At 41.4% G+C, this 15,340-nt stretch overlaps 1 protein-coding gene across 1 annotated transcript in view; it reads left to right on the forward strand.

Moving 5' to 3' along the window:
* The window catches only part of SNX25 (sorting nexin 25), a 144,655-nt gene extending 130,811 nt beyond the window's left edge, over positions 1-13,844 (forward strand). Inside the window, exons 15-19 of the mRNA XM_034647767.1 lie at positions 4,595-4,712; positions 8,341-8,407; positions 11,853-12,034; positions 12,561-12,661; positions 13,244-13,844. Coding sequence (XP_034503658.1) covers positions 4,595-4,712; positions 8,341-8,407; positions 11,853-12,034; positions 12,561-12,661; positions 13,244-13,324 — 549 coding nt within the window. The 3' untranslated portion in view covers positions 13,325-13,844. The remainder of the gene's footprint in view (positions 1-4,594; positions 4,713-8,340; positions 8,408-11,852; positions 12,035-12,560; positions 12,662-13,243) is intronic.
* The last annotated feature ends 1,496 nt before the right edge of the window (positions 13,845-15,340 follow it).

The following is a 15,340-nucleotide window of genomic DNA, read 5'->3' on the forward strand; positions in this document are numbered from 1 at the left end:
CACTAATTGCACAGATATTTAATAATCTAGCGCCTCATTCCTAGCCATACTGTTGCTGATGTCTTTCTTCATTCCTGCTTACCGCTCCCCGTTTCTGCTCACATACGTACACCACCGACACCAGCCATTCCCTCCAGTTGTGCTCTGCCCTGCTTCAGGGTCTGCATGTGCTGTGCACTGTACTTGGAATGCTGTACCCCTTTCTCCATCACCCACTGAATCTGAGATCTTTACTAGAATAGAATAACGTGCTGTGTGTGTTTGGAGGGAAGGCGTTGGGACTGGGATGCCATCCCCAGAGAGCTTAAAAATGATAAAACCCCAATTACAGATTGCCCCACAGACATCTGTGAGCATTTCTAACTTTTCCTATGTACTTAATCTGATTATTTTCCTTCATAATAGAATATAATGTAGGCCAAAGTCTTATCAGCCTTAATGATCTCTTTATGTTGATTGTAGTACGTTTGAGACTTATATTAGTTATAAATATAACTGTTTATATACTGTTTTGTAAAATAATATTGGAGTATAGATTACTGTTTTATAAAATAATATTGGAGTATAGATTAGCTAAAGGAAATCAGGTTAGGGGAGAATATCTCCTGCCTTCTAATCCATCTGTACATACAACTGAACATTTGATACTCTGCAAAAGGAATAAAGGCCTATTTATTGGGCTCTGGGGCTGGGAAGGCAGTAGTGACCCCAGCTCCCCATCCCCCTTAACCTCCTTCCCTCCCTCTGAGGCAGAACTTGCTTATTTCCAGTCGTCTTCTGCAGGACAGAGGAAGCTAACAACCACCAGAATGTTGGTCATCCCCCTTGGATCCCCTGTCCCCAGTGTGGTAGTATTGGATGTTCTCACAGGTGCGTGTTCTAGGGAAGGTCACAGAGCTCATTGGGTTTCCGCCTTCGCCTGAACAAATGTAAGGTGACAGTCATGGAGCACGTCCTCTGAGACGAGATCTTAACCTCTTCTGCCTCCCCAGGCTCTGACGTCAGAAGCACTATGTGCTCCCAGTGTCCCTCTCCCCCAAGGGGATTGCATCATCAATGGGGCACTGTTTCCCACTGGTCTCATTATTCCTAAACCCTGTATCTTTTTGTTGTTGTTGTTTCAAGTTTTTATTTACATTCCAGTAGCTAACGCACAGTGTTGTATTAGTTTCTGGTGTACAATGTGGTGATTCGACACTTCCGTGCGGCACCCAGTGCTCATCACAGCAAGTGCCCTCCTCAGTCCCCATCGCCTCTTTCACCATCCCCCCGAACCCCGCCCTTCTGGTAACCTTCAGTTCTCTAGAGTTAAGAGTCAGTTTTTTGGTTTGCCTCTCTCTCTTTTTTCTCTCTTTGCTTGTTTGTTTTTCTTAAGTTCCACATATGAGTGAAATCACATTAAACCCTGTATCTTTTAATAGTAGATGTTTAGACATTCTTGTGGTCATGTTGTTAGTCTTACTGTCCTATCAGTAGCGCTTGCTTGGACACGAACTTCATTTATGTTCTTCTTTCCTGTCTCCGGAGGCCAGCTAAGTTCATAAAGAACCTGAGGACATTTCCAGTTCAAGGCCCAGTAGAAAGAGCTCTGTAATTATGTAAACAAGCACTGGTCGGAAGGCGGCAGCATGGGGAGAAAGCTCCTGCCTGGTAGACAGTGCCATGTGACAACTCCAAGTGCCCTTTTGCAGCTGATACACAAAGTCTGAACACAGCCATCTAAGGGTGGTTGAGCGGGATCCTTGTGCCGTGTGCAGACATGTAAGTTGTTGCAGCACCACTGGGTGAAGGTGAAGTTGACATCCAGAGGGAGTGGCCCTGGTCTGCAGGCTGTGTGCCAAGCCCGAGGTTTGGTTGCCCTGAGCGGTTGTCTGCACAGCGTCTCCCACAAGCCGGAGGCTTACAGTGCTCCAGTTCACCCGCAGGGCGTTGCTTGCGATTACGATCATGGGAATCCGCCTAGTATGTTCTGTTTCAGGGGGAGAGGGAAATGGTTTTGGGTTCGGATTATGAAAATAAATCCCCGACACAGCCATTTGCGCCTTGCTTGCCTTTGTTTGTGGTGGTTTCCGGCAGCACGGACGTATTCTTCCATAAGAGTAATGCATCCTCTTTCCTCCACAGAATCTGCTTTCAGATGAAAGACTGTGTCAGAGTGAAGCACTTTATGCCTTTTTGAGCCCTTCTCCTGTACCTCAAGGTTATTGATGTGCAGGGGAAAAAATCCACTTTTTCATTATCCTCATTTTTGGAAAGGCTTCCTCGTGACTTCTTCTCCCATCAAGAGGTGAGCTCTTAAAAGGTTGTGCCATTTTTGCAGCAGATTTAGGGGAATGTCTTTTTGAAAGTCTTCTGAATACCAGATGTTTGTTGAACGCATGCTACTAGTGGGGGGAAAAGCAAATACATCCATTTTCAGTTATTATCGCTGTCATATTTTTGGGATACTTGCTTGTGCTCCCCTACAAGTCACTTGCAAGAATTAAGATACAGAAAATAGTAATAACAAGGTCGGTAAGTGAAATGTGGGTGGGAAGTTGTATGGGAGCCCTGGTAAAAGTGGTGGACCAGCCAGTCCCTAGAGATGGGGGTCATTGTTAGGGGGAGCTGGAGCTTGTATTGAAGGTCGGGTTGGGAGGGACAGTCAGTAAGTCATTGGACTGGAGAGGAGAGCTTCAGGAATGGGCTAATGGAAGCTTAGGCAAAGAGGTGGAGTGGGGGGTGAGGTCATGCCACGCTGAGGAGTTCAGAATTTATTCTCAGGGAGTGGAAGGTTATGGGATATTCTGAAGCAAGATGAATCTAGGAGTGACATTTGCAGGTAAAGAAGTGAATAGAGAGAATGCAGGCACTTGTGATTTTGTATTCTGGAACCTCAGGCTTTCCTGCAGAGTAAGCTCCTAACTCACATTTAGGCCACTGAAGCCCCTTCTCCGGCTCTTCAGCAAACTGCGCAAGACTGTCTCCGAAAATCGGGGTCTCCTTCTGGAGACATTCACTGCGTCCTTAGCATTCATTGCTAAAGGCCACCGCCTCTTCAGCAGAATTGGTTGAATGAATTTGGACAGAAGGAGCTGATGATGCAACGGGGTGTGCTACTCCACTGCTTCCCAAGCTGGGGGAGACCTGTGTGCAGCATGGAGCGTGTCCATGCCAGGGCTTGGGGCTCTGTGTGAACCTGCTTCCCCACAGGCATCCCTGCAGGCCCGTATTTGTAATGTCTGGCCCTATTTGGTTAGCTTGCCTCCGTGACCTCTCATTTATTCCTGTACCTTTGGGAGTTTACGTTGTGGCTCGGTCACTCTATGAGATGGTTCTCTGACGGTGAGTGCCAGTGGCCAGACCCAGTGGCTTCCTCTCCGTGTTCACCTCCGTCCATCTCTTTCGCAGCATCTGATGTTGCTGTGAGGTTTTGGGAACAACTCCTGCCTCTGTGACTTCTCAGCCCTTTCCTCTGCTCATCCAGTCCCCCACAGTGCTGTCATTAGCCCTCTGCATGGGCCACAGCCTCAGCTGTTTCCTCTGCCGACATCAGAAGGAACCTGCTCATCTGTCCTTCTGCTGCCTTCATTTGGGCCTCTCTGATAGCACTCACCCTGCTTGCAGAGACAGCCACGCGTCTCTTTGTCAGCCTCCCCGGATCGCTGTGGGCCACTGAAAGTCTGGGTCCACATCACGCCTGTTAGCACTAGCCTGGTGCCTGGCCTGTAATGAGTTTTGAACTGAAACTTGCTGATACGCAGGTCAAGAAATGAGATGAGCTGAAATACAGAATCAAAGCTTGAGTCAGAGCTTTGACATAATGACATTACCTTGAAATATATGTGTTTTTAAAAAAACTAGGGAATTTTTTTTAAGACTTTATTTGAGAGAGAGACAGAGTGAGAGAGAGCACGAGTGGGATGAGGAGCAGAGGGAGAAGCAGACTCCCTGCTGAGCAGGGAGCCCGATATGGGGCTCGATCCCATGATTCCAGGATCATGACCTGAGCTGAAGGCAGATGCTCAACCGACTGAGCCACCCAGGTGCCCCAAAAAACTGTGAATTTAAAATCATTTAAGTTAAAAAGCCTTACTTGGGGCACCTGGGTGGCTCAGTCGGTTAAGCATCTGACTCTTGATTTCAGCTCAGTTAGTGATCTCAGGGTTGTGAGCTCGAGCCCTGTGTTGAGCTCTGCGCTCAGCGGGGAGTCTGTGTGTGGATTCTCTCTTTTCCTCTGTCTCTGCCCCTCCTCCCATGTACTTATACTCTCGCTTTCTCTCTCAAATAAATCTTTAAAAAGTTAAAAAGCCTTGCTTTTAAAACTCAAAATGGCTAGAAAACTATTCTGTTATCTACTAATTCACTCCTTATTAATACAGCGATAGAGATTTTTCACAATTACTTTGAACCTTGAATAAGACTTTAACATCAAAGCTTTTCCCTGAGGTTAGATACACATTTTGTCCTGTGTTGAGAATGTAGGAAAGTTGAAAGAGCATCTAAGGTTGAAATGTGAGCACATAGTTTGGAATTTATACTTGAAAGAAAAGAACAACTCTACGAGCTTCCTTGGATAAGTGATCTGCTTCCTTTGACCTTTCTGTACCCCCAGGAGGAGACAGAAGAGGACAGTGACCTGTCAGATTATGGTGATGATGTGGATGGGAGGAAAGACGCCTTGGCTGAACCATGTTTCATGTTGATTGGGGAGATCTTTGAACTTCGAGGAAGTAAGCTTCTTTGTTGTTATTTAACGGTAATTGCTGTTAAGTGGTTACACACACCCACACACACTCATAATATCCCTTTATTCCTGAATCAGATGTGGATTTATATCCATTCAGTCATCAGCAAATACTTTTAAGATCTAACCAGATACCATGGTAGAATGTGAGGCCATGGCCTTAAGGCAGATAATTATGTCTGTACTTATGGAACTTTGGGTGAGTTACTCTATACCATGTTCTTCTGAATACAGATAGAATGCTTTGAATTTCTTTTATGTGATTTAGCTTAGCTTCATTGCTTTATCACCAAAAGGTACGCAAAAAATAATTTTGCCTAGCCAAGGAGGGAGCCCTGTTGTTCAAGGGGAGGTTTTGGTGCTGTTAGGGTGTGGTATGGTCAGGGACACAGGTGTGCCTCAATCTCACCTTTCAACCACACCTTTGTTCCCGTAGAGGAGTGGTTATCACTGAAAGGATGGGGGAGTTTTGTCCCTCAGGGGACATTTGGTGATATCTGGAAATATTTTTGGTTGTTACAACTTAGGGGATGGTGCTGCTGGCATCTTGTGGGTAGAGGCCAGGGATGCTGCTAAACTTCCTGCAATGCCCAGGTCGGCCTCCCACGACAAAGAGTTGTCCTTTCCGAAAGAGTTGGCACCAAGGTTGAGAAATGTTACCCGGCTAGTATTCGAGGGAGATGTACTTAGAAGAAACAAGAGCAAAAAGAGGATTAAAATACTTTCGTTAAGACCCACACAGGTGCTTCTCCCCCAAACTGGTCCTGGGTAAAAGGTCAAACTGTGCTGCTTGGCCAAGTCTTGAGTCCTAAATAGGACCCTCTGCCCACACACACCTTCTCCAGCCCCCAACACTCGAAATCATGGAACCAGTGTACTCAGTGTACCTGGAGCCTCAGGACTTGCTAGAGCCGGGATACCTCACCACCTGGAGAGGAAGCGTGTGAGGGGAGTAAGGGGTAGCAAAGCACAGTGGTGCCACCAGCCAGTACTATGTGTGTTGCCCTGTGATTGACTGTCAGTCCCGTGCTCGGTCTGCTCAGATTAGCATCTCTTCCCCTGGGGTGAAGAAGGTGGGCTAGGAGTTTTAAGTGCCAGAATTAATTATTTTGGTCACCAGTAAGCCAAAGCTAAAACAATCAGCCAACACTTTGGGAACATATGTTTTAGCTATCACTCTGTAGGAGAAATAAAAGTATATCAGATGTAGATTCTTCGTTCAGTAAATTTACAACACAGGGTTTCCAAAAATATATTTCACATTAAGCAATAGACCCAATTCTAAACTACGGGCAGAGATTTATACATAAGGGTGTTCATTTTAGCATAATTTCAATAATGAAAAGTTGGAACTAAGCTGAACTTTAGAAATGGGGGATAGTTAGGGGCGCCTGGGTGGCACAGGCAGTTAAGCGTCTGCCTTCGGCTCAGGGTGTGATCCTGGCGTTGTGGGATCGAGCCCCACATCAGGCTCCTCCGCTATGAGCCTGCTTCTTCCTCTCCCACTCCCCCTGCTTGTGTTCCCTCTCTCGCTGGCTGTCTCTATCTCTGTCGAATAAATAAATAAAATCTTAAAAAAAAAAAGAAATGGGGGGATAGTTAAATTAAGAAATATCCATGAGAGAATATCATTCAAATGCTAGAGATGCTTTCAGATGAAAAAGCTCTCCCTGTTCCGTATTTTAGACACTCTAAGATACACTGACGTTTGCCTTGGTTCAATGTAGGCAGAAACAACTAGTTTTCCACCAAAAGTCTGACTCTTCCTCAGTGAAATCTGGCCCATTAAATCGTGAATCCTCCCTGTTTCCTGTAGAGTTGGTAAGAATGAGGAAGCAGCATCTTAGCCTTTTGGCAGTGTGCTCTTTGTGGTACAAAGATTGAGAGACATGGTGGATGGGAGTAGGGCTCAAAGTCTTGTCTTTGCAGTGTGGATTTCCTCCATCATATGCCTGCTCAGAAGCATATTTGGTTTTGTCAATGACATTTCAGAGGGGAATAAATAGAACATCATTTATAACGAGATGTGATATAGTTGCCGTCAGCAAAATCCTAGTGTTGCTGCAGCTGCTTCTGTCTCTGAACAAATGAGTCCTTGGAAGAAATACTAGGGCTGTTTCCTGTGTGGTTTGGGAACTGGGGACAAGGAGAAGTTAGGAAGAAAGTAGTAAAGGCATAGATCAGTGATGGGAGAGAATTTGCACCAAAGACATTTTTTGGTTCGGTGTACAAAAGGGCATCAGTAAGACAGCCCTTAAAAAATTAATAACTGTCACTGTCCTCAGACCCTCAGCATGTGGGCTGCCTCTCTCCCGCCCTAGAAAGCCAGAGTGAAGTTATCGACACTGGCAGGTGTGCTCCTCCCAGCCTAAATGCCAACCCAAAATGAGCACATCTGCATGCTATCAGCGTGCTCTGAATTCCATAAAAAATTAAAGGCACTTTTGAAGCATAGTTCTGATTCCAAGACTTGACTCTTACTTGAAAGATTGACAACACTACTTTAACTGGACACTTAGGTCCATCTAAAAAGTTAGAAATGACTAGAATGTTTTCAAGTTTGGTGCCAGGTCTGTGTTAATTGTTGATTTTGTTTGGGTGGTTTCCCTTATACAGAGGTGTTCGTGAATGTAGTCTTTTTAGGTTTTCCCAAAAGGCAGGAGCCCTGAACTCTTATAGCCAAGCCTGAATATCTCATTTGCTAATGTGTGAGTAGCTAAACATTTCAATGAATGGGTGTGAATTTATATAGATGGAGAATTTTGTTTAGATTCCAATTTGCAGACCTAAAATATCCTCATAGCATTTCTTTGCCTTCTTTTGGCTTATATTCATATTCTGTACCTGTAAAGATGTCTCTCCACATTAGTAATAAAAGTTTAGACCTGTAGAACCTTTCACAACACTCAGATAAAATATCAACAAGGTCCTTAAAGCAGAAAAGCACATGTTACTCTTGTCCTTGAACAGATGAGGAAACTGAGGCTCAGGGACGTTGGTTGTGCCCAGCTGCTCTGCGAAGTGGCCCAGGAGAGTGCTGAACCCACCTCTCAGTCGGACCTGGCTCTTCACAGTTCACCTATCTCCCAAAGGCATAAAATATATAAAAATATGCAGTGATCCACAAACTACTATCCAAATGGGAAGTTAGACCCACCCATTCATTAATATTTCAAAATATTTGTCAATATTGGACCACAGATGTTTCTCATTCAGAGCACTGTGTGAGAAAATTGGGTTCCACAAGCCAGACAGAAATCTAAAATAGCATTGCACTGTCTGCTAGCAGAAAACAGACATGTAAGTAGTTTGGGGACATGTGAAATAAAGTATTATTTCCACTTGCTAGCTCCGCTGTTGTTCAGGCATTGAAAAGCTATAAAAAACTCTTTGGTTTTATCTCGTCAGTTGCTATGTAGAAAATGAAAGTTTAGGAGGGTTTTTGAGGGGAAGAAGTTTGCTAACCAAGACCCAGGTTCTGCAGATATCATAGTCTTCATGTGGTGTCAGGACTAGGATTGAGTCAAATGGTAAGATTTATGCTTCTTGCAGCAGTGAAAATGTCATAATTGTGATATACTGTGCTAATTCTTTTCCTCTGATTTCTCTTTTAGTGTTTAAATGGGTGAGAAGAACATTAATTGCTCTTGTTCAGGTCACTTTTGGAAGAACCATCAACAAGTGAGTTGCATGACATTAATATTTGAATTCATGCCTTACTCTTTGCCTTAATAGTCAAATTACTATACTCATTGTATAGTAGCCAGTGATCTCTCTATCTGAAGGGTTTATATTTTCTCATTCTGTTTCTGCTATGATTCTAAGATTGGAGAGGGAGACAGGTTTCTGAAATAACTTCTTCCATAGAATGCATGAAGAACCAGATGATCAAAGCTTGAGCTAGCTTCGGCATTCTGGCTGAAAGGGTCAGAAAATGCTGTTTTGTAGGGGCACCTGGCTGCCTCAGTTGGTGGACCCTTGTGGTTGTGAGTTTGAGCCCCATGTTAAGTGTGTAGAGATTACTTATAAACATAAAATTAAAAAACAAAAGCAAAACCCAAAAAGTTCTATAAAGTTCTCCTTTGATCATGATGACCGGTTTGAGTATCTTGGGTACAGCGTTTTTATGTTACATGATGGGAATCAGTTTACGGCTTGGACTCTAAGCCAAAATGAAAGTAGGATGACATGACAGGTATTTATTTGAAGGGAAATGCAAACCATATATTTTTTTCCAAGTTGGGGTAACATGAAAACGATAATTGCTCTTATTAATTAATACCTTAATATCCATCCATTGAGATATATATGTATTTCATATAACAGTATTGTAAGCCATATGTATACTCTAGGCTGTAGTCCATTATCCATATATGTTAAGAGTTTAACTCTATCCAGTGCTCTTCAAGAGATAAACATTATGACTTCCTGCACAATATAAACATCAGTCACTTATGCTAAAAGATAAGGGAGAGAAATCACATTTTTATACAGCAAAATATGTTTCAAGATGAAATTATCAGATTTTCCCAAGTGAAAGATTAGTTGTTAAAACCATCATAGTAACCTTGTATGTATGTTTATCATAAAATCAAAAATTTTTAAGAGAGACATAGTGAAGAACAAGTTATCTTCTTACTCGTTAGCAAATAGAATATATTTTCCTTGTCATAAGCACAAGTTTACTTCAATTTCTAAGATCTTTTAAAAATGGTATTAGTGGCTTATTTAGTTGACTTAGTGTCCTACGCTTTTGTTTTAATCAGAAACATGTACTGTATGGTGACTAACATAATATAATAAAAAAAATTAAAAAAAAAAAGAAATACGGCCTGTATAACTTACCTTTTCAGTCTAACGCAGGCCTCTTAACTGTTCCGTAGACAGGCCTTAGATAAAGAAAATTCCACAATGGCTCTGTATTTCTCAGTACTCCAGACTTGCTAATTCATTTTCCTTTTCAGTTTCAGCAAATCATGCATACTTTCCTTGCTCCTGTCTATGTTAGTGGCTCTTACTTATAAAATGAGCAGCTGTGGTTTGTGAGTGGTGAATACAGTTGGCAGTTACTTTCACAGGACTTGGAGGAGAATCATCATGTAGAGGCTTTCAGGCTGTTCATTTCAATGGGCTTTTTATCAGGTAGAGAAATGATGGAGCACCCGGCCTTTTGTTATTTTTGCCTTTAGCAGAGATGACACATCATAAAATTAAGCAGCAGTACAATATGTGCCTCTTGCCTTGTACCAATTATAATTTCACATACCAGAATTGATTCAAAAGCTTCCTATGGTTTTGGCTAATTGACAGTCACACTTAAATTGGTAGAAAATACTTAGGTGATGACCTTTTGTGAGAGTCACTTACCTAATTTTAAATTGCAAATTGAATTTTCTTACTTAATTTCTTCATGTAGTGCCAGTGAGTAACTCAAAGCAAGACTACAGAGAAAACAAGGTGTCTGCATTTTTATGTAGATTCTTTTAGGCAGGCGGGTTGGCAGGTTCTCTCTTAAAGCAGAAATCCCATTAAATTAATAAAATTATTTTATTTGGTCTAGATATGAATTGCTCAGTTGTTTTTTTTTTTTTAAGATTTTTAAATTTATTCATTTGAGAGAGAGAGAAAGAGAGAGTGCATGCATGTGCACTCGTTCATGATGGGGGCGGGGAAAGGCAGAGGGAGAAGCAGGCTCTGTGCTGAGCAGGGAGCCAGACCTGGGGCTAGAGCTGATGTGGGGCTGGATCCCAGGACTCCGGGATCATGACCTGAGCTGAAGGCAGACACTTAACCGACTAAGCCACCCAGGCACACCTGAATTGCCCAGTTCTAAGCAGTAAAGGGAAGTATCTTAGGAGACATGTAGTTACAAACAGAATTTAAATAGTTTTGACTCATGGTAGAGTTTAGACATCAATCATAACTGATTCCTGTGCAAAATTTTAGGGCTTGAAACCTCTATTTCAGATACTGTTTCTAAAAACCTTACATTAAGCCTTTAAATGGTTGGGAAGTCAGATGCTTGAAGGGCTTTTTGATTTGTTATTATTCATGAATTGAGTTTGAAATTTCAAATCTTTCTGGCACTGTCAAGATGATTCTTTCCCCCTTTTCCCCTCCCAACCTCACAACTGCTCTTGGGCTCTTTGAACTGTGTTGTCTCTTGACAGCAGAAATCCTGGAATGGGTTAGTATTTTACTAATGACTAATGAGATAGGGTTATGTGGAAGAGCTGGATAACCAGATAAAAGCCATTTGTTTGTAACTGTGGAAGTCAAATGTCTGCCCAACTTTCATCCCCAGAGAAATGCAGAATGCTCTAGATAGCAATGTATCTTTTCAAAGGGCTTCACTTTAAGAGGAAAGGTAGTATCTTGGGGTACCTGGGTGGCTCAGTCAGTTAAGCGTCTGCCTTCTGCTCGGGTCTTGATCTTAGGGTCCTGGGATCGAGCCCCGAATGAGGCTCTCTGCTCAGCAGGGACTCTGCTTCTTCCTCTGCCTCCCAACCTCACCCCCCACCCCCCGTCTTGTGCTCTCTCTTGTTCACTCTCTCTCTCTCTCAAATAAATAAATAAAATCTTTAAAAAGAAAAGAAAAGAATCTTTTTTTCCCCTTGCCTAGTGAGCGTGTGAAATGCTTACCCTGGGTCAGAGCACTCTGCCCAGAATGATCTGCCATAGCAACACCAAGAGACAGCTAGTGAAAAAGCCAGGTTCTTCCCTGAGACTTCAGCAGCTCAGGGAAGCTTTCCAGACCACTTTCAACAGTCTTAAAATGCATTTATGGTTTCAGTTTATACCACTTCATGGAGAAGTTAGTGTATTCAGTACTGTGCACAGTTAGAGTAGCTGCAAGCTTCAAACCAGTCGGTCTCTCCTAGGTTCTTGTCCTTACAGAGTGCAGGGTACTGCATGCAAGACATGTGAGCTCCCGGAATGAATGGTCATCCAGTACCGCCAAAAGAAAAAATACCTTTCAGAGCCAGAGTTTAAAAATCCAATTCCTAGTTTATTCATCAAACATTTAGATCAGGCTGTATCTTCACCTACCCATTGATAAATGCCTTTTGAGAATAGAGTCTACGACTTTTAAAAACCTTATCCAAGAAATATTTTTCTCTTAAAGACAAATCCGGGACACAGTGAACTGGATTTTCAGTGAGCAGATGTTGGTTTACTACATCAGTGTTTTCCGGGATGCTTTTTGGCCAAATGGGAAATTGGCGCCACCGACCACAATCAGAAGCGAAGAACAAAGTCAGGCAACAAAACAGAGGGCACAGCAGAAGCTGCTTGAAAACATTCCAGGTGAGGCCTGGCTTCTGATCCTGAAAAGTACAGAGATAAAGAGTGAATGTTAACCCTACCAAGGCGTTTTTCACTTACATCTCTCAGGAAACTTTATTTACAACAAGAAAAATGATCACACTTTTTTTTCTTTTAAACCATGTCCTTTGCTAAGAAATCATACTGAGAATCTAATAAGAACAGTAGTGATTATAATGCTTTGTTTTACTTAGAAAAATGTTTTAGGACAGATAATAAATTTTGTGCTTTAAAAATCCTGCTAAAATATACTATTTAGAGAGGTTAATTTTTAATTGGATAGAAACATATTAAAATTGTAGTGTGTATAAATGCCTAATGTTGAAAAATCCTAAATAAACTTATTTTCTCTTTAAACGCCTGAAAGAACTGATCGTTCATGTGCCTTGTGCCCAGTGCCCAGTGTCCTTGTTTGTTGTGTATACATCATTTACTGTCTCCTTCACTGGGTGTGGCTTGGAGTGTGCACTCGGTCAGTAACAGCATAGACGTAAACCTAATCTTTCAGATACACTTCAGAGCCTCGTTGGACAGCAAAACGCCCGTCATGGCATAATAAAAATATTCAATGCACTTCAAGAAACGAGAGCCAATAAGCATCTGTTATATGTGAGTAATTTAAAGCCAACCAGAGGATTAGTTGTTAATTCAGTTTTATGTCTTTGTTCACATATGGGGGTTGATTTTAACCCTTTGCATACTTAGTGATTCTTGTTACTTATAACTCTGAACCCATGTATTTACTCTGCCTTATTTTTGTCTGTCTGTCTGACTGTTCAGTTCGGTTTGGGAAAAGAAAAAGAAAAGGAGTGTCTCGAGCATGTGCAGCTTTCTCATTCTCTCAGACCAGTTGTCCCTCCTGATTTGACGCACGTGACGTTTTTTGCATGACTGCTTAATTTTCTTATTTCAGGAAAGCAGACTGTTTTCCAGTCATCCGTCTGATTATAATTAGCAATATTAACTATTGTTGATGGTGTGATAATGGCAAAGAGACCATGAAATGAATCAATCTGATACTAAATGGAGTTTATATAATATTAGTTCCATTCACTTGAGAATAACTTGTTCATGGAGAATCACCTCAGACCTAAAATGAGACTTTTCTCTTAGACGTAACTATTTTGAGTAAATCCTTAGAGAAAAAAACAAAACATATTTTCCTACTTTTTTTCTTCTTTCTTGGTTTAGGTGCTGATGGAACTGCTGCTAATTGAGTTGTGTCCTGAGCTGAGAAGTCATTTAGATCAACTAAAAGCTGGTCAAGTTTGAGACTGCACAAATAAACCACCAGAGAAATGTCTGTGTAACAATAGACATGAAATATTTTCCTCTTTTCCACAGAGGGCTTGATCGAGAACCATATTGATTTTTATGTTAGTTACCTCCCCCTAGTTTTGTGTGAAGTGAGCAGAATTGGTTGGGGGTGGGTACTTAAAGCTGTCATAGGCAACAGAAAAACACACTTCTGTTATTATTTTTTTTTATTTTAATAATAATATAAAATTCAATACACTGATTGAAATACAAATGTTAATATGTGATAAGAACCTAGGAAATATTTTAAATATTTATGAAAACAGTTTTGTTTTAAAATGAAGAACTATGACTATTGTACAGTTACTTTCCTCACTGAGGACTCTGAACATTCCTGTATTATTTCTTGTGTATTGAAGAACATTGTTGTGCAATGCTTTGTGGAAAGTGATTGTGAAAATTTTATTGTCTTTATTTTTACCAAAGATTTCCCATAGTTTGAAGCATTTGAAGCAATAAAATATAAAAAAATGAATCATTGAGCTCTATGATATGTAAGGTGCTTACATCTCAAAAAAAAGAGGTTAAAACACTTCAGGCAGTTCAAATATTTATCATTTTTTTTTTTTTTTGTAAAAAGCACTGTGCACATAAATACTTCTGCAAGGAAGTACAAAGTTGGCTGCCTTTCTCTAGACACAGAATGGATAATGTGAAAAATACAATGTTTAGTATGAATGAGAAGAGCCAAATTTGTGCTTGAAATGATGTGTTGGGAGAGAGGGATAGGAGCTGAACGTTGAAGGATGGGCAGCAATGAGAAGGAAACACAGGTGGGAAGTTACTTCAGAGACTTGAGGGACTTGATCAAGTCTTGTGGACTTGTCAGGGCGTTGGGTGAGACCCAGGGTACAGGTGTTGTTCTGTTATTAATAGTGGGGCCATGAACAAATCAGCCAGTTTTCACCATCTATTATTCAGTGATAATAAAACACTTTCCCTTCTGTAACTGCCCCCCACCCAGGAACATTGAAAGCAAAACAGTTAATAGGTAAAAATTCAGCCTGAAATCCATGAAAGCACAATACTGTATACTGAGGTGGTATTGATTATGGCATTGCTAGATCCTACCTGCCAAGTCCTTGATACAGAATGTAAGTTCTGAAAGGTAAACAATGAAAAATTAGTAAACAGCATTTTATCTTTGGGATTCTTTTAGTCACAGCTCTTTGATCCTTTTTGCAAACCAGGATGATATTTGACACTTCAGAAAAAAAAAAAGCGAAAACAAACCAAAGTTGGCTGTTTATATGAATAAGAATTATCCTTCACAGGGATGTGGAAAAGACACATTCAGTGAAGAGAAGCAATGTGAGATCATCAAACCCCGGGAACTCACCCCAACACAGTTACTGGTAATGTCCATCTTATGCATAATTAAACATAGCTGTTACAAGTTTATACTACACATGAGAAAAATAACTATTTTGAGTCCTCAGTCTTCCTTTAAGATAAATTTCAACTTTTTCATGAGATAACAGCTATAAGAAATCTTAGAAGTTTTGGGGTTTTTTTGTTTTTAAGGTTAATGATCTGGAAGCCTCAACTCCCTCGAGTTAAAGACTGACTGTCCCCACTGACAGATCACGGTGTATTTCACGGTCTGCAGCAGTGGCAGTTTGCAAGGGCTCCCCTGTGCCGGAAGCACCAGCTTTATGGTAACTACAGTAAACTGAAATTTTCAATTTTATGTCGGATTCACTGAAGACAGTTAAGTGTAGCGTATCACCACATTAACACCTGTCAAATTCCTACATTTGGGATTTCTCAGACCTATGTTTTAATGGCAGTCACAAAAGCGGTCTTGACTCGGGTGAAGAAAGATAGCATATCTATTAAGTGTGCTGTCAAAGCCAACAAGCACCACCTTACCATGTTCCTATTTTAGGATTCTTAAAGGCTTAAGGGATTCAGTGTGGAGAAGAGAATACTGGTTGGGGATTTAGATATTCAAGTGGTTGAAGCCATATT

Source organism: Ailuropoda melanoleuca, chromosome 18 (genome assembly GCF_002007445.2).
Source record: "Ailuropoda melanoleuca isolate Jingjing chromosome 18, ASM200744v2, whole genome shotgun sequence".
Classification (NCBI taxonomy): domain Eukaryota; kingdom Metazoa; phylum Chordata; class Mammalia; order Carnivora; family Ursidae; genus Ailuropoda; species Ailuropoda melanoleuca.